We start from the raw sequence: 25,136 nt of genomic DNA, 5'->3' as shown, positions 1-25,136 counted from the left end.
CACGCCAGGCCGACGCTCTACCACTGAGCCAACCGGCCAGGGCCCCACCAGTGACTTCTGAGTTCCTCTCAGGCCCACCCAGTGCTCTGGGCCTTTGGCCATGGGTGAAAATGGTGGAAGAGAGGGCTCCTCCTTGAACCTGTGGCCAGGGTGCTCAGCTCTGCTCAGGGGGCTGAGGAATGTGGTGGGAAGGCTGTGAAGGGGAATGGTGTGATCACCCGAGCACACTCAGCTGAGGAATGGGGTGGGAAGGCTGTGAAGGGGAATGGTGTGATCACCCGAGCACACTCAGCTGAGGAATGGGGTGGGAAGGCTGTGAAGGGGAATGGTGTGATCACCCGAGCACACTCAGCTGAGGAATGTGGTGGGAAGGCTGTGAAGGGGAATGGTGTGATCACCCGAGCACACTCAGCTGAGGAATGTGGTGGGAAGGCTGTGAAGGGGAAATGGTGTGATCACCCGAGCACACTCAGCTGAGGAATGGGGTGGGAAGGCTGTGAAGGGGAATGGTGTGATCACCCGAGCACACTCAGCTGAGGAATGTGGTGGGAAGGCTGTGAGGGGGAATGGTGTGATCACCCGAGCACACTCAGCTGAGGAATGTGGTGGGAAGGCTGTGAAGGGGGAATGGTGTGATCACCGAGCACACTCTGAGCTGCCACATGGCTCTCAGGCCCTCGCATTGCCCGAGGCCTTGCCCGTAGCTGTCCACGCGGAGCAGCTGTCTCAGTACAGGGCTGATCCTTTGGCAGGACTGCAGTGTGATTAAGGGCGGGTTTCTGGAGTCAGGCTGGCTGGGTTTAGATAACCTCTCACTTCTGAGCTGAGTGGCCTTGTCCCCTGTGACCCTCTATGTCTTCATCTGTAGAATGGGAAGAGCCACAGACCTACTCATAGTCCCTGGGGAGGATTTGCTAAGATCCCACATGTAGGGTGTGTTTGCACTGTGCCTGACACCCACTAGATGATATTATCATTATTAGCTATTGTTAAACTATAGCTATTTTGCAGTTCTAATTTCCAGTAGTGTTCTTGCTTCATCTGGGGCTCTTCCTGAGCGAGGCTTCATTCAGCACCGGGGCAGTGGACTACTCCTCACTTAGAGGACAGAGGGGACTAGGTTAGTCTCCAGAGATCGCCCAGCTGCTGCCCACAACCGGCAGGGGCAGCAGGAGGCACTGCTCATAGCTGTCCTTTGCTTGGTACAGCTTCCAGACTGCCCTGAGCAATGGGGATGGGCGAGGGTGAGTGATAAGGTTGTCTAGACCAGTGGTAGTCAACCTGGTCCCTACCGCCCACTAGGGGGCGCTCCAGCTTTCATGGTGGGCGGTAGCGGAGCAACCAAAGTATAAATAAAAAGATAGATTTAACTATAGTAAGTTGTTTTATAAAGATTTATTCTGCCAAGCTTAGCGAAAACCTGACATAAAGTACTTGGTAAGTAATTATTATTATATGCTTTAACTTGCTGTAACTCTGCTTTATAAATTTTATAAAGTAAAGTTACTTCCCTACTTTATAAATCACCATGACTGTGGAACCGGTGGGCGGTTAGAAAATTTTACTACTAACAGAGATACAGAAGTGGGCGGTAGGTATAAAAAGGTTGACTACCCCTGGTCTAGACCATGTTTAGAAGGCTCTCATTTATTTTGAGATTATATCTGTCCTTTTTTGGGGGTTAGAATTTTTTTTTTTAGAGAGAGAGAGAAAGAGGAAGGGAGAGAGAAGGCAGAAGTATCAGCTGTAGTTGCTCTCACTTTAGTTGTGCGTGGATTGCTCTAAGGGGGGAGGGTGAGAAGCACCAACTTGTAGTTGCTTTTATTTTAGTTGTGCATGGATTGCTTTCCTCTCGCATGTGCCTGATCAGGGCTGAGCCAGTGTCCCCTTGCTCAAGCCAGCAACCTTTGGGTCCAAGCTAGTGAGCTTTTAGGATCATGTGGATGATCCCCTGCTCAAGCCGGCGATCCTGTGCTGATGAGCCCACACTCACAGCCAGTGACCTCAGCGTGCTAGGTCTACATTTTATCCACTGCACCACCGCCGGTCAGGCTGGGGGTTAGAATTTTTGGTTTTTGCAAAATAAAGATGTTAGTAGCTAAGAAGCTTATCTTTTGTTGTTCTGTTTGATTTTTTGAAATAAGAGCAAAATAAAAAATTGGTAATTTTGGAGAAAATTTTACTTGGCCCTGAAATCCCAAAGGAAGCCTTGGGCCAGGGCAGAGTGTAGCTCAAAGCGCTCTCTTTGCTTTCCGGTCCCAGCCTCTTGTTCCCCCTTCCCTCGCCCCCGTCCCTCAGCTGGCCACACAATAGAGGCAGACCCCCAGTGAACAGGCCTCTGCAGAAGGAGGAGCTCCGGCCTCTTCACTGTTTGCTGGCCCAGCTGAGCCGCAGCTGCCGGGCCTGGGGCAGTCCTGACCCTCCTGGTGCCTCGCCAAAGACTGCCATCTCTGGACCAGCCTGGCTGGTTCTTCCCGGGACCAGGGTGATTTCACCGCCCTCCAAGTCCCAGTTGCTACATGGGGTCAGGTTTGTTCTGTCCTCATTAGTGTTCCTGATGACCTGGTTCTTGACAAAGTCAGGCTCTGGGCCCTTTCTGCTACATTTCAGCAAGCCAGGTTTATGTCACCCTGGCTCCGCTGCGGGCAGATAGAAAGGGCGTTTTTTCCTCCGCAGTTATCTTTTTTTCTCCTCCCAGGCCTCAAGCATAGGGAACGGGCGGGTGAGGGCCACTGTCATGTTGCACAGTGACAGGAGGCACCACTTACAGGGAGAGCAGTGTGACTTGTGCCTTCCGGAGCTATGCAGCGGGGCCCCGGCTAACACATCCACCATTCGCTTACACCTCCTCTCCGCCTCCCCCACATACACGCGCAGCTCCTGGAAAGGTCCACAGCTTTTCCTGTGGGCCCCACACTGCCCTCCCAGGGCCAGGAACACTGCAGGCGGGTCCCCCACCATGTGTGCGCAGCAGGCATAGGCATGTCCGCCTCTCGGGAGGGTCGTCCCTCTCAGGGCTCCTGACTTTCCCTCCTCTGCTCTGAGTGTTCCCTGAGTAAGCGCGTCTGGAAGGAGCACCTTCCTTGTTCTCACAGACCTGTGTGTCTTGGATAGGCAGCCTCACCTGCTCGCGTCGTTGAGTAACATTTTGTGTGTTAATGTGGCACCGATCCCTCTCCTCGGTCCCTGTGTTCTGTGGGAAAGGTGGCGATGAGGGATGGGATCTCGAAACAAAGCATTGCCCACGTCCCTGCCCCGGCCAGCACTTCCACAGGCCAGCTGCCAGCTCGTGCAGCACAGGGGTGTTCGCGGTGGCGGACGTGGGAAGTAACCCAAACATTTACCAGCGAGGGATGCGGTAAATAAATTGTATTCCGCTCATGCAATAAAACCTTGGTCACTTATTAGTGGCTATTGTAAAATGGTGTTTCCATGTTGATGCGAAACGCGGTTCATGAGGAAACAGCAGGCTACGAAGCAGCGTGTGCCCTGGGAGCCGTGTTTAAAGTGTCTGTGTGTAACCACACGCCATTACCCTGTGCCGGGCGCGCCCCTCGGCATGCTTCGTGGACCGTCCCGTAGCCCTCACGACGGCCTCCGGAGGTGTTTATCATCATGCCCATTTTTGAGATGAAGAAATAGGCACAGAGAGTTAAACTCACAGGCTCAAGGTCTGGCTGGTTACTAAAGGGTGCTTTAGCTGGGACTAGGTCTAGCTGCCTTCAAAATTGTCACCATGGTAAGCAATAGAAAATAGTAGAAAAAGAAAATTGGAGAATATCTTAAAGTGACAGTAGTATTTATTTCGGGTGGCAGGATTATTGGTCACTTTTGTTTTCTTCCTCTCACATTTCTGTTTTCTATGGTGAGGGCGGATTGTGAACTGAAGACCCCACACATTCTGTTGAAGAGGTCAGGGCCACAGTCGTGCTTGTCCAACAGCTGCCCTCCCAGGGCCAGGAGCACAGCAGCTGGCTTCACCAGCTGCTGAAGCCACGCTTGTCCCGCCGGCCCAGTGCCGGTCCCTCCCTGGCAGGCTCACTGCCCCGCTGGCCTCTGACTCCTATTCAGCCTGGTTGAGAGAAAGCAGGACCGCAGGAGGGTGCCAGTTAGTACCGTGCCTGGGGGCCATTGTTCAGCTGGGACTTCTCTCTGTGTTTCTAGCTTGGGGCCACTGGTCATTGTGGCTTGGCTACCTCTATTTTGCCTCTGCAGGCCATTGAGAAACTGGTCACTCTTCTCAACACGCTGGACAGGTGGATTGATGAGACCCCTCCAGTGGACCAGCCTTCTCGATTTGGGAACAAGGCCTACAGGACCTGGTATGCCAAACTGGACGAGGTGAGGCTGCCCCAGGCAGGCTTGGGGGCTGGGCGGGGCAGCATCCAGGCACATCAGAACCCGGGGAGCCTGTTAGCACGGCGGTCCGTTTACAAAAGTACAAATGCATTTAGCTGTCCTCTTTCTGGGAATCAGCATGTGGCTGCACATCGCTCTGCACAGGGCGCTTTAGTAGGTCCTTGCTTGTATTGAAAAGGATTGGAGCATCCGAGGTGCCTGTCTGCAGCGGACCAGTCCCCCCGTGAAGCACTGTGCCGCTGTAAGGAAGAGGAAGGAGTCCGACTAGGGAGCTCAGGGAAGGGACTGTGACTTCCTGTCAGGTTAAAGAGCAGGCAGGCCTGTGATGTACATTGAAGCTGCCTTTTGTTTAGAAGGAGGGAGCAATGAAAAGGTATGTTTGTTTGGCCCCGCCTGCATCGGGAAACGCCCCTGGAAGGAAGAACAACAGGCAGATGAAGCCGTGGTTTCTCTTTGAGGGCAGGGGAGAGGAGCGAGGATGGGGACGGGTGGAGTGGGGCTCCTCAGTGTGTCCCTTTTATGATGTTTATTCTTTAATCATATGAAGGTGATACCTATTCAAAGCAAACAAAAACTCAGGACTGACTGCAGCCCCATCCTTAGGAAAGCGCAGTCCAGAGTGTGGTGAGTGGGAACCCAGATTTTCACCAGGTCTCCGGAGACTCTCGTGCTGGGTGTCTGCACACTGAACATAGAGGAACTTGGGCCCTGATTTCTCTGCCCTTGTTTTCCCATGGAGCAGAGGGCAGTTCCAAGGACCTAGCAAAATGCTTTCCTTCCCTGGAGTGGCCAAGCTGCCTCTGCATTCTAAGATGGCACATGAGCTTGAGGCTTTTCTTTTTCTAAGATTTTTATTGAGTTATAAGTTAAAGCTGACATTATAGCTGGACAGCTTAATGTCCATTTACCCCTGCACCCACAACCCATAATAAGCTATAGACATTCCAGCACTCAAGCAGCGCTTCGTGCCCCTCCTAGTTGTTATCTCCACAGCTCTTTTGATTTCTATCTCATAGATAGATTTTGCCTTTTTTTTTTTTTTTTTTTTTTTTTTACGGAGGCAGAGAGAGAGTCAGATAGAGGGACAGACAGACAGGAATGGAGAGAGATGAGAAGCATCAATCATCAGTTTTTTGTTGCGACACCTTAGTTGTTCATTGATTGCTTTCTCATATGTGCCTTGACTGCGGGCCTTCAGCAGACTGAGTGACCCCTTGCTCGAGCCAGCGACCTTGGGTCCAACCTGGTGAGCTTTGCTCAAACCAGATGAGCCCGCACTCAAGCTGGCGACCTCGGGGTCTCGAACCTGGGTCCTCCGCATCCCAGTCTGACTCTCTATCCACTGTGCCACCGCCTGGTTAGGCTTTTTTTTTTTTGAGAGAGAGAGAGAAAGAAAGAAAGAGATAGGCAGGTAGGCAGGCAGGCATGCGGGGAGAGGGATGAGAAGCATCAACTCATAGTTGCGGCACTTTAGTCGTTCATTGGATCCTTCTCATACGTGCCTTGACTGGGGGGCTCCAGCCGAGCTAGTGACCCCTTGCTTAAGCCAGCAACCTTGGGCTTAAGCCAGAGACCTTGGGCTTAAGCCAGCGACCATGGGATGGTGTCAGTGATCCCACACTCAAGCTGGTTACCTTGCACTTAAACTAGTAAACCTTGCTCAAGCCAGATGAGCCCATGCTCAAGCTGGTGACCTCACAGTTTTGAATCTGGGACCTTAGCATCCCAGGTTGATGCTTCATTCACTGTATCACCACCAGTCAGGCAGATTTTACTTTTTTTTGAACTTCATATAAATGCCTAGCTTCTTTTACTCTATGTTATGTCTGTGTAAATCATACACATTGTTGTGCACAGCAGTGGATTTTTTCATTGCTGCATAGCATCCCATGTATGAAATAGCACAGTCTGCCCATTCTGCTGTAAACGGACAGTTCAGCTGTGGGTTGTTCCCGTGCTTTGGCTACCGGAAGTACTCCGGCTGCGAACGTCCCTCCGTGCGTCTTTGGCGGACACACGGCACCAGCCCCGTGCTGGGAGCACGTAGGGAGACGACAGCTGTCGGGATGCCGATGGCTATCAGGAGGCAGAGGCGCACGGTTTCTTTCCAGATCGCCACTGTTGTGCCCTCAGAACCTTGTCACCTGGAGGAAGGGTCAGCAGATGAAAAGCCACCCCAGGGTGGTCTCCGTTGTGTACGAATAAATGCCCTTCCCTTCTCCTCCTTCTGTGGGCAGTCAGAGCAGGGAGGGAGTCAGGGCGCCCGGCCTAGCTGCCTGGGTCCCAGCCACATGCTGCCCGTGTAATTTGCTGCCACCGCTTTGTGTCTCTTGTGTTATCAGGAAGCAGAAAACTTGGTGGCTACAGTGGTCCCCACCCATCTGGCAGCTGCTGTACCTGAGGTGGCTGTTTACCTAAAGGAGTCAGTGGGGAACTCCACGCGCATCGACTACGGCACAGGTACCTGCCACCCTGGAGCTTACTTGGCTTCACTGCGGCCTTTTCTTTGGCTGCTTCCTCCTTGCGTCCAGCGGTGTGGGGGGGGGGCACGGACGGGCCGATGACACACCCCTGAGCAAGAAGCCTACCAGGACCAGCTGGGGTGCAAGGAGGCCTCGTGCTGCTCCTGCGGTTCTGGCTCCATCCACAAGGGGGAGCTGATGCCACATGCTTGCTGCTTATGAGCAGCGTGGACTCCTGTTCTTTATAAAGATGATCGGTCTGTGAGCTCATCCTCATCACGAGATTTACTGAGCACTTACTATATCTCAAGGCAACTGTTTACAGCAGTGGTTCTCAACCTTTCTAATGCCGTGACCCTGCAATATAGTTCCTCATGTTGCGGTGACCCCAAACCAAAAAATAATTTTGCTACAGTTATGATTCGGAATGTAAATACCTGATATGCATTATGTATTTTCCGATGGCTTCAGGCGACCCCGCCGGGTCGCGACCCACAGGTTGAGAATCGCTGGTTTACAGAACCCTTGAGAAGTGGAAGAGCTCGGCAGCCTCTGGCAGCACGCGACCACCCTCTCCCTCTGCCCCTGCTCTCAGCCACATCTCTGTGTTCTTGAGTGCTCGAGGAAAGGGGACATGTGGGCACCGTAACAGGGCAGCGTCCTCAAGGTCGGGCTGGCTGAGGAGGACCCTCCCTTGCTGGGCCCGCCTTCCCTTTCCCACCCACCCTGCTCCCGGGCCCTCCCCTTGCTTGGGTCTCAAGGTCCTCCGGGGCAGCCCAGGCTAGGAGGCAGGCCTGGGGAAGGGCCCCTCGGCCCCGGGGCTTGGAAAGTGCCGTCTGTGCCCTGTTGCTAGGAACATGTTCGTCAGCTGTGTGCATCCTTTCAGGGCGAGGCTCTGACTAAGACAGCAGGGGAAGCTCCTGCAGGGAGCGTGGCCAGGTTAGCAGGGGGTTTTCTTCTGCCCTCAGTTGCCCTCAGGTGCAAGAGTGATGGTTCCCCTTGAAGGGCGACGGCTTAGATTCTGCTGGTCCTGACAGGTGATCGTGCAGGTGAAAGTCACAGTTCACAAGCTTTCCAGGCGCTTGGGGGGACCTTCATTCTGCAGACACAGGACAGGCAGGCACTGACATGCTCTCTTCACCTCCCTCCAAATATGTTTTCTGGGGCATTGTGAACCATCGATTCAGTCCAGAGTCTAGTCGGTGTTTTCAGCACTGATGACCATTCCTAGTTGACATGACTGGGAAAGGGAAGACGGTGCCTTTTGACCCTGTAATGTGACCACGCTTAGACTGTGGCCTGCTTAGAAGCCGGCAGTGGCTCCCTGGTGCTCTGAGCATAAAGCCTGAGCTCTTGCCTCTGGCTGTCCGGGCCTGCCTGCTCCCAGCCTCGTCTTGCTCTTTGCTTTAGCTGCACTGGCCTTCGTCAAACAGCAAACTTTCCTGGCCTCACGGCTTTTGCACACGCTGTTTCTTCTGGCGGGAGTGCTTGCTGCTCTCCTCACCTCTGTGCCTGGCCAGTTCTTACTCATCTGGTAGATTTCAGAACAAATATTATTTCCTTAGGTAAACGTTCTTGAGTCCTTATGTCAGGGTCCCCCTGTGACATCCTGCAGTTATCACCCTGTCCTCCTTCACAGCTAGAATCAGAGAAGTGACTGCGTATTTAATATCTGTCATAGCTGTCAATCAAGGGCAGGGACTGTCTCCCTGATACTTGACACCGACAGTGCCTGCCCCCATAGTAGGTTTTCAATAAATAGGATGGAATTGGTGGGTTAAAACCTACAGAATAAAACATACCGTATTTCCCCATGTATAAGATGCACCCTTTTCCGAAAAATTTGGAGTCTGAAAAACTGGGTGCATCTTACACAGTGGTTGTAGATTTTTAAACTTGCATTTCCTACTTTCTTGTGCTCGTTGTCTTTGTGCTCATTGTTTCACACGTTACTGGTATATTGCGGCAGGTTACGTTTTGCCACGTTCTACCCAGAAATGGCTTAGAAAAGATTTTTGTACAGTGCTGAATTCAAGTTAAAATTGATCCAGTTTGCAAAAGTGAATGAAAATCGTACTGCTGAAGGTAAGTTTGGTCCTCCTCCAACTGAGAAATCAACCCAAGACTGGCTAAGGGAAGAAGAAACCCTACTGAAAACGCCACGGCAGAAGAAGGCCTCGAGAGGCAAGTCAGCAAAATGGCCTGATTTAGAGGGAACTGAGGATATGGATTGAAGAGCTAAGGGCCATTGGAATTCCTATGTCCACAAAGATGGTTCAGCATGAGGCAAGAAGAATTGCAGATGAAAAAGAAGTTACTGATTTCAAAGGAGGACACAATTGGTGCTTCAGGTTCATGAAACAAAATGGACTAAGCGTGTGTACACACACCAGACTTGCCCAAAAGATGCCTGAAAGCTATGAGCAGAAGGTCCTTGAATTTCATCATTTTGTCATTCAGTTTGAGTTGGGACCAATTGCAGATATGGATGAAGTCCCCCTTCAATTTTTTATTTTTATCCATTATTTATTTATTATTATTATTATTTTTATAAATAAATTTTTATTTTAATGGGGTGACATCAATAAATCAGGGTACACATATTCAAAGAAAACATCTCCAGGTTATCCCGTCATTCAGTTCTGTTGCATACCCATCACCCAAAGAGAGATCGTCCTCCGTCACCCTCTATCCAGCTTTCCCTGTACCCCTCCCCCTCCCTCTCTCCCTCCTTCCCTCCCCCCACCCCCTATAACCACCACACTCCCGTCCACGTCTCCCAGTCTCGTTTTTATGTCCCACCAATGCATAGAATCCTGCAGTTCTTGCTTTTCTCTGATTCACTTATTTCCCTCCACATAATGTTATCAAGATTCCACCATTCTGCTGTAAGCGATCCGATGTCATCATTTCTTCTAGCTGAATAGTATACCATGGTGTATATGTGCCCCATCTTCTTTATCCAGTCCTTTATTTTTTTTTACAGTGATTAAAAGCCTTTAAGCAAACTCTTGGCCAATACAGAAAGAATCCATAAAAGAGTAGTGTCCTTAACATGTTGACCAAGTCCAAGTTGGTCCCATCACCATGCCAAATCCCTGAAAAATGCAACCCAACCACAGCTCCCTGTTAGGAGCTGTCACAGGGAGCAGGAATCCAGGAAAAGTCCACATCCAGGAAAAGTCCGCATGGCACTGGAGTTGTCACCATTCTGTACTTTGCTGTTCATGTCCAAGTCCCAATGACTGCTGCTTCTAGCTGGTAATGATTCAGGTAGACTGGAATCCCCCTTCAATTTGATGTCCCAAGTATCAGAACTGTTGATAAGAAGTGGGTGGAAACTGTAACTGTGAAGACGAGTGGACTTGGAAAGAGCTATTATACAGTTGTTCTAGCTTGTTGTGCCGACGGAACCAAGCTGCCTCCTGTGCTGATTTTCAAAGCAAACCAATGCCGAAGGAAGACATGCCGCGAGGAGTGACTGTCCACGTTCATGACAAGGGTTGGATGGATCAGGATGGGATGAAGATCTGGTTTGAGAAAGTTTGGAGAAGACCAGGTGGGCTCTTAAGCAAACCTGCCCTATTGGTGCTTGATCAGTTCAGGGCACACATAACAAAAAACACAAAGAAGATTGCTGCAGAGCAAAGAACAAAACTTGCCATCATACCTGGAGGCTTGACATCCCAGCTCCAACCACTTGATGTCAGCATTAACAAACCCTTCAAAGCTTCCTTGAGAGACGAGTGGAACCAGTGGATGAAGTCTTCTGGGGATAATTTGACACCTGCAGGAAGAGAGAAGAAACCAACTACAGGAGAAGTTTGTACCTGGGTGAAGAGATCCTGGGACGGTATCAAGATTGAGATCGTTGTCAAGTCATTTAAGAAGTGTGGCATTTCAAATGCCATAGATGAAACTGAGGACGAGGCAATATATGAAGACAGTGATTAGTCATCAGACACAGACGAGGACAAGCTAATGGATAGGAGCTTTGACAGTGATGAGGAGTTGTATGAATTTTATGATGAATACAACTTGAGTTCAATAACTTTATGTAATGCTCTTTCCCCCCCCAAATTTCAGGCCCCAAAATTAAGGTGCATCTTATACATGGAAGCGTCTTATACATGGGTAAATATGGTGAATGCCTATTTAAGAAGTCAACATTGTGGGCCTGCTAGGAGTAGAATTACAGTACTGGTGGGTCTCAAAGGGGCCCCAGTCTTTCTGGGTGGGGAAGGGACCCCGTTTTCTCCATGCTGACCTCCCTCCTTGGATGACGCCTTGGGCAGTCACCAGTGATTGGACACTGGTGAGACCAGAACGCCCCTCCTTTATTTGGAAGGCTGTCAACATGTCTGTTTTTCTTGCTCAGGACACGAAGCAGCCTTTGCTGCTTTCCTCTGCTGCCTCTGCAAGATTGGGGTGCTCCGGGTGGACGACCAGGTGGCCATCGTCTTCAAGGTGTTCAGTCGGTGAGTGGGGGAGTGGGAGGGGCGGCTGCCACTGGGGGGCCTGGGGGCTCTCTCCTCGTGTCTGCGGCCGGCCGGTGTGCTGGAGCATTCTCCTGAGAGGCGGCTGCTCTCTTGCCCTGTCCTAATCGAGCTCCGGCTGTGGATGGGCTTCCCGAGACTCCTTCTTCTAACAGGTTCAAATTCAAGTAAAAACAAGTGAAGGAAATGTGGCGTAAGGATTGCTAACGCTTCCGTGGTGCTCTCCACGTGGAGACACGGGCCAGGCGCTTTACACACAGCTCACTGACTAGGTTTGTCTGAGTGCACTGCGATCTTCGCACCACGACGAAATCGCATAACAGTGCATTTTTCAGAACGTGTCCCAGTTGTGACTCAATGCATGACTGTGATTCTCACAGTCACCCTAGGAATTAGACCGTCATTTCCATTTTGTAGTTGAGGACACAGGCAGAGAAATGAGCCTGTTCACTGAGGTCACACAGCCGGCTGAGCCCGGGCAGTCAGGCTCTGCCCCGTACCCGTCACCTGCCCAGGAGCACAGCTGTGTTCCAGGCCCCACTCCAGCAATGCCATGCTGCAGGAGCTCCACGGTGACTCAGTGGCAGCCCCTGACGACAGTGGCAAGCGAAGTCAGAGGCTGAGCTCCTGCCCAGGGTCTCAACATTGTCAGGAGTCGATGGTACTGCCTCTCTCTCCCAGGAGGTGTTTTGCCCTTTCCTGGGCCAAAAGAAGGCTGAATGGGGGAGAAAATAAAAAGCTGCATTGTTTGGGACACCAGCTTATTGTCACTGGTGCGTGTGGGTCTTCACTGGCTAGACCAGTTACACTCTGAGGTGGTTGTGTCCGGCCTCGTCCTCCCAGGGGCTGGAGGGCTGAGACTGCTCTTTCACTTCGATGCCTGTCCTCTCGTCCCCACCCTCCCGTGCAGGTACCTTGAGGTGATGCGGAAACTCCAGAAAACCTACCGGATGGAGCCGGCGGGCAGCCAGGGAGTGTGGGGCCTGGATGACTTCCAGTTCCTGCCCTTCATCTGGGGCAGCTCACAGCTGATAGGTACCCTCTGCCCCCAGAGTGCATTCTGTGTCCTCCCCCCTTCCTCCTTCCTTCCCTCTCCTCCTGCCCAGACAGTGACAGCTTGGGAAGCAGGCATTAGACTGGCTATTGACAGCTGCTGGCTGCCGACCCTCTGCTGTGCGCACGTGGCGTGGCGGGTGGGGCGCGGAGGCAGAGCTCTGCCAAAATAATGGGAAGTGACCCGGGCTGGAGCGAGGGCCTCACCTAGTGAAGAATGCATTCGTCGGAAATGTGCCCAGCTCCTCACAGAAGCTGCGGGGTTTCATGTTGAAGATCAGGGGCTCTTTGACTCAGTGACCAATGTCATCCCCTGTGCTTGAGCCCTGTGCAAAGGCCCATCAGGGAGCCGGGCAGCGCTGGGCAGCAGGCTGCTCGCCATGGGCCCGCTCTGGGGTGTCCCACTCTCCCATGGGCAAGCCGAAGTGGGCGGGTACAGTGATAGCTTCTGTTTCGATGTAGGTTTAACTACCTACAAAGTAATGTTAATAAGTGACCATTTGCTGAGTATGTGCTCTGTGCTGGGCACTGCTGCCAGTACTCCAGGTAGATCACCAGGGCCTCTCAGTGACCCTGGGAGCCACTGGCCGGCGCCTGTGCAGGCCCCATGCCGAGTGTCGCTCTGTGCTCGTGCTTATCCGGTGCGACCCAGCAGCGGCGAGGTGCCTCCCCAGGGAGGTGCTGCTCCTCTCCCCATTGCACAGATGAAGGGCCAAGTCACGTGGCTAGAAGAGCCGAGCCAGAGCTTGCTACACAGACTACACGCACGCACAGGGCCGTTGGCTGCTCCTGTGGGGTCCAGTGTTCGGGGCACACAGGCAGGACTGTGGTCCTGGGGTGGGTGTGGACACGTGGGCCGAGGTACTCTGGCGGTGGCAGCGCCTGGTTCTGAAGTCTGGGGCTCTGCTGTTCCCAGATCACCCGTATCTGGAGCCCAGGCACTTTGTTGACGAGAAGGCTGTGAGTGAGAACCACAAGGACTACATGTTCCTGGAGTGTGTCCTGTTCATCACCGAGGTGAGCGGACAGGGCGCGGGAGAAGCCAGGGCAGCCTCCAGGCTGAGAGGGGCTGATGCTGGTGCCCGCCTTGGACAGAGGAGCCGAGCTGGCCCTGGAGGGGGGCCTGTTGAGGGGGAAGCCCCACCGAACCTCTCCGAAAGGTTAAGTCAGCTTCTGACCGGCCAGAATCTCTCCCCCAAGTCCGTGGTCTGGGGTTCTACCGGAGCCCAGGCGCTCACCAGCTGGACCTGGTGACTGCTGCAGGGGGTCTGGAGGGGGTGGGGTCAGCACCTTGTGGGCGGGGCCGCAGGTCTGTGGAGCTCTGTGTGTGGGTGTGTGGGCGTAGAGGCTGAGACCATTGCCGGAGTTAGCTCCCTGTGCTAGGTCGTGGAGGATGAGACCGTTGCAGGAGTTAGCTCCCTGTGCTAGGTCGTGGAGGATGAGACCGTTGCAGGAGTTAGCTCCCTGTGCTAGGTCGTGGAGGATGAGACCATTGCAGGAGTTAGCTCCCTGTGCTAGGTCGTGGAGGATGAGACCGTTGCAGGAGTTGGAGAAGCCCTGGAGGGGACGGCAGAGCATGTTTCTCTGAAGGGACACATCTCTGTCAGGGCCTGAGGACATGGGCCAGGTGAAGTGCCACAGGTGACAACAGGCAGGCCTGGACCCCAGCCCACAGCAGGGGTCGTTTAGCTGGGTCTCCCACAGTGCAGCCTCAAGATCATCAGGGAGCTTGTGGAAATGCACTTCCTGGGCCCCATCCCAGCTTTCTGAATCAGAATTTTGGGGTCTGAGAGCCAGAAACCTGTATTTAAACACACTTTTCAGGTGACTGTGACAATCAGCCTCTCTTGGAGGGGGCCTTTCATTCTTCCTGCCTAGAACCCTCCAGACTTGCAGAGGGCGCTCTGGCTCAGCTGTCTGCGCGGGTCTTGCCCTATTCTTCCTGGTGCCTTCGTCCTGTCTGCTGGCCCAGTGTTGTCCCTGGTACGCCCGGCGCTGGCTTGGCTGCCCCTGCTGAACCCTGTGGAGGGAGAAGCCTGGCTAAGCAGCCAGAGCTCCGGGCTCCTGGTCAGCATTCCTCTCAGGCTCCTGCCCAACTCCAGAGGCCAGAGGGGAATGACACGTTTTTCAAAGTCAGCAAATGGACCCAGGACTGACGGCTGGGCGGCCACCCCTTCCTTCTCAGATCTGCTGCCTTCAGCAGTGTAGCGGAACCAAGGTCGGAAGGACTCCGGGCAGCCCAGCTCACTGCTGCGAGAGCCAGCCGCCTGCTGCTCCCTCCAGGGCGGAATGCCAGGGTCTGCAGAGCTCTGGGGACCCTAGGAAGAGCTGGGGGAGCAGAGAGGGGAGAAGGGGTGCACATTTATTTTATACTGAGCTGTGGCTTGGCTCACATGGGGGTAAAAGGCTGTTTTGGGTCCCCCTGGTGATGAGCCAATCCCCTAGATCCCTGTCAGTAACTAACAAGGAGGAAGGTCAGGTGGAGCCTCAGGTAATACGGGAATTGACTCCAGGTTAAAACTTTGCATATTGTGTTTGGTTATGCTGGTATAAAAACCCAAAAGCTTTCCCCAAAGTTTGGGACCCAGTTCCTCTGCTAGAGAAAAGTCCTACACTGGCCACTAGGTGGCGCTAAAGGCACATTGAACTTGGAGAAGGTTTTAGTAACATTTGAGAGGCGTGAACCCAGAGGGGTCAGGCTGTCGACTTCTCAGTCTTCCAGTTTTTACTTGGGGTCTAGGTGTTTGGTATGGTGGTAAACATTGGACGCTAGCAGGGGTGTGTCCCAGAGCTAAATTGGCTGTCATGAGGACCCCCTTTATGCCCACCTGGCCTGGCCTTGCTACCAATTGCAGCATAGGCGACCCCCAGCCCCTGCCCTCTTCCACTGCAGACCTGCGCTTTGCCGAGGTCGTGGATGAGCTAGTGACCCGGCCTGGCATGCCCTGGCCAGGAGGCGGCTGTGCGGTTCTGCGTGCTTCGGTCGGGAAGGGAGTGGTGCTCCCTCAAGATCTGGGGATCACTAGGGCTGGGCAGCCAGGAGATTCAACAAAACAAGAAGTTGGGAATGGATCTAGGCTTCTCTTCCTGGTTGGTCTCCTGTGGGGCTGGGGAAGCCCGGGACCTGCCCTGCTAGCCCCGGGCATCCCGGAAGAGGGACCCCACCTTTAGAGCTTCTGCTGCCTCAGGAAACGCAGCCCTGGTGCCTTTAAGAGCCCAGGGCAGGCAGAAAAGAATTTCAGTTTCAATCTGGCTTCTAAATTTGGAGTTTTGGGAAGGGAGGGATCAGATTTCAGCTGGAAGGGAAGGAGCTGACAGGAAGGCGCTGTGCAGAGCCTCCCCCCACCCCATCCCCCCTCAGTTACTGACAGAGGAACCATTTACAAAAGGCCGATTCTCTTGGGAGTGGAGAGGCAGGAACGCAGCGTCTGTGAGTAATTTCCTGCTCAATATGGCTGCTCTGACTCACACGATTCCCCTGGGGTCACTGCGGGACTGCAGTTTGCTTGCTTGTTCTCGCTCTTTCTCTTCTCCCTTTGTGGCTAGAATGAGCTAATTTTTTTTTGTCTTCTCGCCCCCATTCCTTCCCCCCCCCTCAATCTGTTTTCCTTTCCCAGAGTTGCAAAGTCTCCCTTTGAAGGACTTAGGGGGTCTACGGCCATACCACCCTGAACGCGCCCGATCTCGTCTGAAGGACTTAGGGAGACCTTGGGACACTGAAGGCCTGGGGGTGGGAGTGGGCAGCTTCTCTTGAGAAATAGCATCTCCGGCTTTTTCATGGGTGGGGGGCGGGGCCCCTGGTGCTCTGGAGCTTGGGCTTCCCCCTGCCTCTGCCTGCAGGCAAGAGAGACCTTTTGGAGCCCCTGGGCCATGCCCTTAGCGGGTGAGGCTGGCCAGGGAGCAGGGCCTCTGGTCTCTCAGCGTCCATCTGCCTGCCTTGGCTGGGGTGTCCTTGCCGAGCAGGTCCCTGGGGCTGCTGGGGGACGAATCAGCAGGGTGCCCGGGGTCCCCCCCAGTGGTGTGGTCCCGGCATGCTGAGCTCAGGGCCTGGAAGTGTGCAAGAGTGGGCTGGCACCTGGCCCCTGGCCCCAAGGGCAGAGAGCCTGGCGAAGGGGCGGGGTGAGGGGTGGGCGGGGTTGGGGGGGGTGGAGCCTGCTTGAGGGTGCTCGTTGGAACAAAGCCCCTTGAAGGCCAGGCTTGTGCCCGCTGGGGCGCCTGGCTATCCTGCTGGAGGAGGGAACCTTAAATGAGGGGAGAGATTTTGGGTGAAGGGACTGGCCCAACAGAAGCCCTGCGGGTACCGGTGGCAGGGGTTGTCTCTGTCCAGCACCATGGGCTGTGGTCTCACTGCTGGAGGAAGGAGCCTGTGGTCTGAACCTGGGAGTAGAGTTAAGCTTTTGGGAACTTGGGCCAGGAGACCGGAGTAACGGGTAACATGGCAGTTTTGTAGGAGTTTCCCTTACTGAAGCAGCGGTCACCTGGCAGAGACTTCAGCCCAAGGGCAGGGGTGGCAGTGGGTTGTGGTGATGGCCATGTGCTCCTGGCCTTGATTCTTAGGATGCCTGATATGCAGAGAGCCGCTTTTGGACCCCTCCTTTCTCCCCAGAATAGCTCTCCCTCAGCCCCGCCTCCATGTACAGCCTCTTCTGGAACCTTCCACACTCTCAGGGTCCAACTCTATGCTTTCTTGCCAGCTTAGCCTCTTTGCTTTTCAAACTCTTTTTTTCTGAAGCCTGGGGCTCTGGGTGCTGCACATGCTCCCCCAGCCTCAGTGCTGCTTCTCGGCCGGAGGGGGCAGTGTTTAGGAGACTGAACTGCTTGTTAAATACACGTGTGCCGGCTTCGTTCTGTCTGAGGGGCACGCGCAGACTTCCCCGGCTCAGTGCTGTGGTTTCTGATGTGGGAACTCCACTGGGCTTGCTGCAGAACTTCTTCCTTCCCAGAGGCCAGATTTTTGGCCAAAGGAGGGACAAGGAACAGAGCTGTCCTTGCCCCTGCCTGCCTGTTCCACACTGGTGTGGTCACCATCCCTTTCACACTAACTGGCCAGGTCAGGCTGGCTTTCTAAACGGACCTTCCTCCTGAATCTGCTGCAGGGGCCCCCAGTCCACGTCTGCAGTCGACGCCTGGGCTTGGGCTTAACCGGCTTGACCCTTCTTCAAACCGACCCTCCCTGGCCTCTTCCAGCTCTGCCTGTGCCAGGCGCAGACCAAGTGCCCCGTGGCAGAGCCCAGCCTGTGTGTGGATCTGGGCTGGGCAGAGATCGGGGTGCAGGCTGCTGCTGTTGGTTATCCGGGCAGGAGTGGGTCCGCGTGCTGTCAGGGCACCCTGTGGCTCGGGAGTGGGTGAGAGCCGGCTGGGAGCTTGGGTAGAGATCTCTCTGAAGCTGTTAAGAGTGTTAGATTTGGTAGGTGGTGGGAATCAGATCCCCCTTTTTTGGCCGTGGAAGAAAGAGGGAGAGTGGGGGTTCCCCAGTGGGTCTTGCAGACCAAGAGGGACCCTGTCTCTGGCACTTATGTGTGCCTGTATGTGTGTGTGTGTGTCCCCCACAGGCAGATGCCATGGCCAGGTCCCCATGTGTGCGTGCGCATGTGTATATGTCCGTGTCTGTGTGCATGCATCTGAGCGTGTGTGTATATATATGTATGCATGCTTGACCTTGCCACAGGGGAGCAGGGCATGGGCTTCCAGTGGCCCACCCTGCCAGCTGTGGGCTCTCTTTTCCAGATGAAGACGGGCCCCTTTGCAGAGCACTCCAACCAGCTGTGGAACATCAGTGCTGTCCCCACCTGGTCCAAGGTGAACCAGGGTCTCATCCGCATGTATAAGGCCGAGGTGAGTGGGGGCTGCTGTTCCCAGGCCCACTCCGCTGTTTTGCTGTGACACGTGAGGCCTCAGACTCTCCATCTGTGGGGGGCTGTTAACAAAGCACTGGACCTCGGTGCAGTGCTGCACTGTGAGTGAGGCTAGGCCCTGCTGCTGGTGGAGGTTCGGGGGTCTCCATTCCCACTTGTCAGATGGCCAGAGGCCCCCCTCAGCTCTGTGCCTGTGCTCTGTGGGGACACAGAAATAGACATGCTTGGGAAAGAGTTTTATCCTTTGGAGGGATCTTCCCAAGTGGTGCTTCTTAAACATAGGTGTCTGACCACTGGACAGGTGGGAGCCAGCATTTTAATGACCACTTCAGGTGGTCCTTTTCCGCCTTCCCCTGTCAGTTTCTGGAGCTCCCCTGGCTGGGAGGTGGCTGCTGGGCTCCTGAGGGTGTCCCCTGCCCTCTCTCCCCGTCCTCCTCGGCACCCTCCTCCCAGCCACAGAGGTGGCTTTTTCTCTTGCAAGCTGGGAGGAGACATTTTCTTTCCACATCTGGGCAGACAGATCTGGACTGCTTGACTTTGGCTGGGGAGGGGCCTGGATGGGAAGTTCCCGCCCTGCAGTGGTGGCTTCCCGAGTCCCTGCTCTGCCTCAGACGAGTCTCTTACTGTCTGTGGTGCCCATCTCTTGTGCCCATCTCTTGACCTTCGGCCCTCTGTCTCCTGTGGGGAGGTTTTCTGGGTCTACTGCGTTATACCCAGGGCTTTCTCAGGTCCTGCGCACAGGGGCAGCGAGCAGGGAGGAGAGGGAGTTGGTGGGCTGGTGTGGTTTGGTAGTACAAATGCTACCCGTCAGCCTGGCTCACTCTGCGTGGCCCCGAAGGGGTTAATGGTGCTGGGACTGACCGGGCCTGGCCTTCTCCCTTCCGCCCCCTCCCCCTCCGGTCCTCTTCCTCTGGACTTCACATCCTGTGTTTAGGTTCCAGCCCACATACCTCTCTAATCTGAGAGGAGAGTCTGCTTACTGGGGCTGCGCAGGCTCCTTCCGGGCTCCCACCAGCCCTCTGCCCTGGCTTTCTCCTGCCCGGAGAGCACCTAGGGCACTGCCCTCTGGGGGTCTTGTTGTTCCTGACATCCCCGCCCCACCAGCCCTCTGCCCTGGCTTTCTCCTGCCCGGAGAGCACCTAGGGCACTGCCCTCTGGGGGTCTTGTTCCTGACATCCCCGCCCCACCAGCCCTCTGCCCTGGCTTTCTCCTGCCCGGAGAGCACCTAGGGCACTGCCCTCTGGGGGTCTTGTTCCTGACATCCCCGCCCCACCAGCCCTCTGCCCTGGCTTTCTCCTGCCCGGAGAGCACCTAGGGCACTGCCCTCTGGGGGTCTTGTTCCTGACATCCCCGCCCCACCAGCCCTCTGCCCTGGCTTTCTCCTGCCCGGAGAGCACCTAGGGCACTGCCCTCTGGGGGTCTTGTTGTTCCTGACATCCCCACCCCACCAGCTCTCTGCCCTGGCTTTCTCCTGCCTGGAGAGCACCTAGGGCACTGCCCTCTGGGGGTCTTGTTGTTCCTGACATCCCCGCCCCACCAGCCCTCTGCCCTGGCTTTCTCCTGCCCGGAGAGCACCTAGGGCACTGCCCTCTGGGGGTCTTGTTGTTCCTGACATCCCCGCCCCACCAGCCCTCTGCCCTGGCTTTCTCCTGCCCGGAGAGCACCTAGGGCACTGCCCTCTGGGGGTCTTGTTGTTCCTGACATCCCCGCCCCACCAGCCCTCTGCCCTGGCTTTCTCCTGCCCGGAGAGCACCTAGGGCACTGCCCTCTGGGGGTCTTGTTGTTCCTGACATCCCCACCCCACCAGCCCTCTGCCCTGGCTTTCTCCTGCCTGGAGAGCACCTAGGGCACTGCCCTCTGGGGGTCTTGTTCCTGACATCCCCGCCCCACCAGCCCTCTGCCCTGGCTTTCTCCTGCCTGGAGAGCACCTAGGGCACTGCCCTCTGGGGGTCTTGTTGTTCCTGACATCCCCGCCCCACCAGCCCTCTGCCCTGGCTTTCTCCTGCCCGGAGAGCACCTAGGGCACTGCCCTCTGGGGGTCTTGTTGTTCCTGACATCCCCGCCCCACCAGCCTCGCAATGGGTGCTGGTGGGAACTCTGTCGCCCTGTTGAGCCCTCCCCACTGCAGGGGGCCGTGTACAGTACTGGAGGGGCAAAGGGCCCTCATCCACCCCCACCCCATCCTTGTATGTCACTGGCAGGACTCTTTGGTGCCTTTCCTGTTTGGGGTCTTAAATGCTTTCCTTTCTGCTGACTCTTACCTGAGTAACTCATCTGATCTTGACTAGGGCCCTGAAGGGTACGATAGGACACCCTGCCATCCTTCTGCACCTGCTCCTTCTAGGGGCAAACAGAGAACTCGGGGTTGACAGATGATGAGAGAGGAGCAAATTAAGATTCAAAATGATGATGGTTTAGTGAGGACAAATAGCCATGTGTGACCATTGCAGTGTTTCTGTGGGTGTTCAACACAAGGGAGACAGAGCCCAAACCCCCCACAGTTCAGGACGAACTGAAGGGAGCGTGAGCAGGAAACAAAGCGCCCTTCCGGAAAACGGGGAATTCCAGCCCTGGGCGCACACAGGCGCAGTGTGAGCCTGCAGCCGTCCCAGGCAGTGTGGCGGCCAGACTTCTTGGTAGGACAACCCTGGAACGCGGTGACTTTTTTTTTTTTTTTTTTGTATTTTTCTGAAGCTAGAAACGGGGAGACAGTCAGACAGACTCCTGCATGTGCCCAACCAGGATCCAACCGGCACGCCCACCAGGGGGCGATGCTCTGCCCATCCTGGGCGTCACTCTGACCCGACCAGAGCCACTCTAGCGCCTGGGGCAGAGGCCAAGGAGTCATCCCCAGCGCCCGGGCCATCTTTTGCTCCAATGGAGCCTCGGCTGCGGGAGGGGAAGAGAGAGACAGAGAGGAAGGAGAGGGGGAGGGGTGGAGAAGCAGATGGGCGCCTCTCCTGTGTGCCCTGGCCGGGAATCAAACCCGGGACTCCTGCACGCCAGGCCGACGCTCTACCACTGAGCCAACCGGCCAGGGCCGGAACGCGGTGACTTTAAGAAGACCGGGTCTCTGTGGTGGTTAGCACTGTAGCCGATGGCTCCTGGTCTTTGGTCCTGAGAGTCCGTGGGATCACATGGTGTCTGCCCAGAGGTCCGAGGGAAGGCCTAGCTCTCCCAGACCAGTTCTGTCTGTGGGGCGAAGCCAGCAGTCTTGAAGTCTGGAGGGTTAGCGAGGCCAGTGCTGCCAGCCAGAGTGGGCTGCTTACGGGGAGCTTGTCCCCGGAGCTGTCACAGAGGCCCCACATTAGATGGCTTCAGGATTTGGAACCAGCTGCCTGACCAGCCTTTCTGAACTGAGGAACCAAATGCTTTTGGGGGCCCTGTGGGTGGCGGGGCCTGTCTTCCTGTGCTGGCTCTCCCTCCAGAAGAGCCTGGTCAGGGCCCAGAGCACCTCCTCTCCCCCTGCAGTCACCAGGCCCAGAAGGGCCTCCAGGCTTGCACCTCCAGCTGGGAGGTCTGTCCGGGGTGGCACTGAGGTGTTGCTCTGCTTGGTACATAGGTGGGACCCTGGGGACACTAAGCTGGGAGAAGGGACTGACCAGAGGCCCCCTTTCCCTGTCACCCTGGAGCTCCGGACTTCTTTGCCCCACGCAACCTCTTGCCTTAGCTCAGCCCCTGGCCTCTCCTGGGCCCGGGAGGCTTGATCAGGGTCCCTGAGGGCAGAGTGGAGAGAACTCTGCCCCTGCCCCACCCCCTCCCCAGGCCTCTTGCCTTTGCAGCTAGAAGCAGGCTGACCTTTGATCCTCTCTGGAATTCCAGGGCCCCCCCATCCCCCTTTACAAACTCCCACCACTTCCTCCATGACATAAGCACAATGGCAGCTGCCTTAGCCTCTGGCCTGGATCTGCTCTGCGCCTCCCCGCAGGGACCACCCCAGCTGCTGCTCCCCACTTTCTCTGCCTCAGGCCCAGAGCCCGGATGGCCTGGCGTGTGCCCCCACACTGAGCTCGGTCCTCCATCCTTCCACTGCACAGAAAAGTGTTCCTTTTCCTGCTCCCTTCCTGGGCTCATTCAGTCCTTATGGACCCCCCCCCCTCCGCCCATGCACACACACAGCTGGCGGAGACCTCCTCTTTCTGCAGCTGGCTGTTGAGGTGAGGGGACCTGGGCCAGTCATGGCACGCCTTTGTCCCTCTCCGTCAGTGGGACGTTTAGGTCACAGTCACAGGATGGAACTCACGCCCCTCTGAGGCCGTGAGTTTTGGTCCCCCCCAGCCAGGAGGTGCCCAGCACATTCCGGGTGTTTCTGAGAGGAGTCTGGCCCTTAGATCCTGGAGCTGCGGCCTGTGGGCAGAGGGGTGGGGCCTGGGGTCTGGCTGCCTGGGGACCTGGTTTGCTCCCTTCATGCCCCCTCCTCTGCCCGAGCTCCAGGTCTGAGGTGCCGTCAGCTGGCTCGGGGGAGTAGGCCACCCCCGTCAGTGCCCGTGTTCCCTGCCCCCACACGGCTGCCGGGCACTGTCCTGCGCAGGGGGGGCTGCGGCTGTTCTCCGTCTCTCTGAACCGCCAAGATGCCTCTCAGTCCAAAGAACTGAAAATCGGAGAAAATGGGCCTTGGACCCTTCTCAGGCTTGAATCCCAGTGTCTCCACTCCTCTTGACCAGGGTTGGGACCCGGACTAGAGGGCCCCCCAATGATCCGGAAGGTTCTTTTTGCCTCTGGGCCAGGTGATGTCCCTTGACTGCCTCTCCTTGGCTTCTGCTTTGGGGAGTTGGGCTGTCTTCCCTCTCTCTGTCTCTGTCTCTCTCTTTCTCATTATTTGGTGGGTCCGATTATCATGGAGTGGGGGGTCTTTGGATGGTAGGGGGTGGTCAGGAACAGAAGGCTGGGGGCCACTTCCCAGACCCTGGTGGACACGCTCTGCACTGCGCCGATGCGAGCCTCTGGAGACCTGCGCAGGCCCTGGCAGCGTGCCAAGCGGCTCTCACCTCTCCCCCCCCCCCCCCCACAGTGCCTGGAGAAGTTTCCGGTGATCCAGCACTTCAAGTTCGGGAGCCTGCTGCCCATCCAGCCTGTCTCGAGCTAGGAGGGCGGAGCAGCCGGCCACCCAGGCCTTGCGGGCCCTTCCCGACCCTCCCGCCCCCTTCCTCTGTTCCTTCTGTTTGACGAGAGGCTGTTTACTGGGTGGGTGGTGAGTGCGGGGTTGAGGAAGGCTCAAGCCATAAGGCTGAAGGACCAAAGTGGGGCATTTCCTGACTTCTGCTATGGTGGACAGTCAAGAAGAGAGGGGCGGGGACAGGGTCAGGGTCCCTGGGCCCTGCTCCCACTCCTGGCCTTTCTTTCCCTCTGTCCAGTTCCATTTTGAGACCCAGGCTGTTCTGCACCATGGTGAGGATGGAAAGTATTTTGCTGATTTTGTTCCTTTCTTGGGGTTGGAGCGGTTGTTCCCCACCGGTGGGTCAGTTTCCCGGGCCATGGTTGGGTGGGTGTCCAGGTGTCTGAGGGCTGGAGGCTGAGGCTCGTGTGCACCCTGGCCGTTCTGGCTGGTGACCCAGCTCCTCCTGACGGCTGCCCGGGGCTTCCGGACACCGGGGTTCAGCGCCTCCTCCTGCTATTCTGTTCTCTGGCCCTGGGCTTTGCTGGGCTTTCAGCCATAGCCACACCTGTCCTCCCCGAGAGTAGCCTCTGGAAACTCCCTCTGCGTGGGTGCTGGGCCCTGGGAGGGCCCTGCAGGGCTCACTCAGGGCTTGCTGGGCGAGGCCTGCCTTTCCAAAGCTTCCTCTGCCTGGGAGCAGGTGGGAGGGACTGGGGAGGGGCTGGGGGCCGGTTGTGGGGGGAGAACCTGGGTTCCTCTCGGTACATTCTCACGGCCACTTCTGTCTCCGCCCTGCCGCTGGCCTTTCCAAGGCCCTGGGCTTCTCTGGACGGGGAGGCCTTTCCAACGCCCTGGGCTTCTCTGGACGGGGAGGCCTTTCCAAGGCCCTGGGCTTCTCTGGACGGGGAGGCCTTTCCAACGCCCTGGGCTTCTCTGGACGGGGAGGGTGTGGGTGGGCTGCAGGAGGGCTCAGAAAGCCCCCTCCCTTGTCTCCCCACCTCCCTGAACTCGCCTGTTGATGTCCAGGATGGGGTAGTGATGGTCCCCAAGCCTCGGCTCTGGCTGTGAGGACGGGCAGGCCCCTGTGGGCTGAGGAGGTGTTGGGAGCAGCCTGTCAGTTCCAGAATTTTCTTCTAGAGCTGCTCCTGGGCCTGGTTCTTGCAGACTCCTCTGCCCATGCCCAGGCCTGCCCTTGTCTGCTACTCCCACCCGTATCTGGGTCCAGATACCCTTTGGGAAGGGGAAACACCCAAGAAGCACAATTCAGGGGTTTGACCCTTGGATCTGGGCCGGTGGCCTGGGCAAAGGCTGGGACAAGAGTCATAAGAGTCATAGAGACGACTTTCTGAGGAGAGGCTCAGGCAGTGCCTGCCCCCCCCCCCCCCAGGGTTCAGACCACCACCTTCCTGGCACTCCCTGTGTCCCCATGGGCCCCAGCCCCTGTGCGCCTTCATTGCTGTTCGGATTAAAGCCTCTGTTTTACACCTGTCACCTGTGTCTTCATGCCACATGCTTATTTCATCTCCACAGGACTGTTTGTCCCCCCCATCAATTCCTTTCCCTTGGGCGTGGCGCCTGGGGTCTGGGGGGACCTCTCGGGGGAGTGGGAGGGCCCCCACCGGATGTGTGGTGGCTGCCTGAGAAGCTGTGGGGCAGGGACCTGGCTTCGAATCCCAGTTGTCTTTACCCCCAGCTCTAAGGTCTCAGGTAAGTTACTGAGCCTCTGTGAGTCTCAGCTTCCTCAGCTATAAAACAGGGACAGGCACAGCGACTGCCCAGAGTGAGTGCCGGCTGTGCAGTCCTCCGCCCGGGGCCT

At 56.1% G+C, this 25,136-nt stretch overlaps 1 protein-coding gene across 1 annotated transcript in view; it reads left to right on the top strand.

The window, feature by feature from the left end:
• Positions 1 to 24,809, top strand: part of PTPA (protein phosphatase 2 phosphatase activator) — a 32,359-nt gene extending 7,550 nt beyond the window's left edge. Inside the window, exons 4-11 of the mRNA XM_066366942.1 lie at positions 4,216 to 4,341; positions 6,702 to 6,819; positions 11,200 to 11,299; positions 12,228 to 12,352; positions 13,287 to 13,387; positions 18,098 to 18,205; positions 23,237 to 24,157; positions 24,266 to 24,809. Of these exons, the coding sequence (XP_066223039.1) occupies positions 4,216 to 4,341; positions 6,702 to 6,819; positions 11,200 to 11,299; positions 12,228 to 12,352; positions 13,287 to 13,387; positions 18,098 to 18,205; positions 23,237 to 23,311 (753 nt within the window). The 3' untranslated portion in view covers positions 23,312 to 24,157; positions 24,266 to 24,809. The remainder of the gene's footprint in view (positions 1 to 4,215; positions 4,342 to 6,701; positions 6,820 to 11,199; positions 11,300 to 12,227; positions 12,353 to 13,286; positions 13,388 to 18,097; positions 18,206 to 23,236; positions 24,158 to 24,265) is intronic.
• Positions 24,810 to 25,136: the final 327 nt, after the last annotated feature.

The sequence above is a fragment of the Saccopteryx leptura genome, chromosome 2 (assembly GCF_036850995.1).
Source record: "Saccopteryx leptura isolate mSacLep1 chromosome 2, mSacLep1_pri_phased_curated, whole genome shotgun sequence".
NCBI lineage: Eukaryota > Metazoa > Chordata > Mammalia > Chiroptera > Emballonuridae > Saccopteryx > Saccopteryx leptura.
The sequence above is the reverse complement of the archived record's forward strand: the minus strand, read 5'-3'. Positions and strand labels throughout refer to the sequence as shown.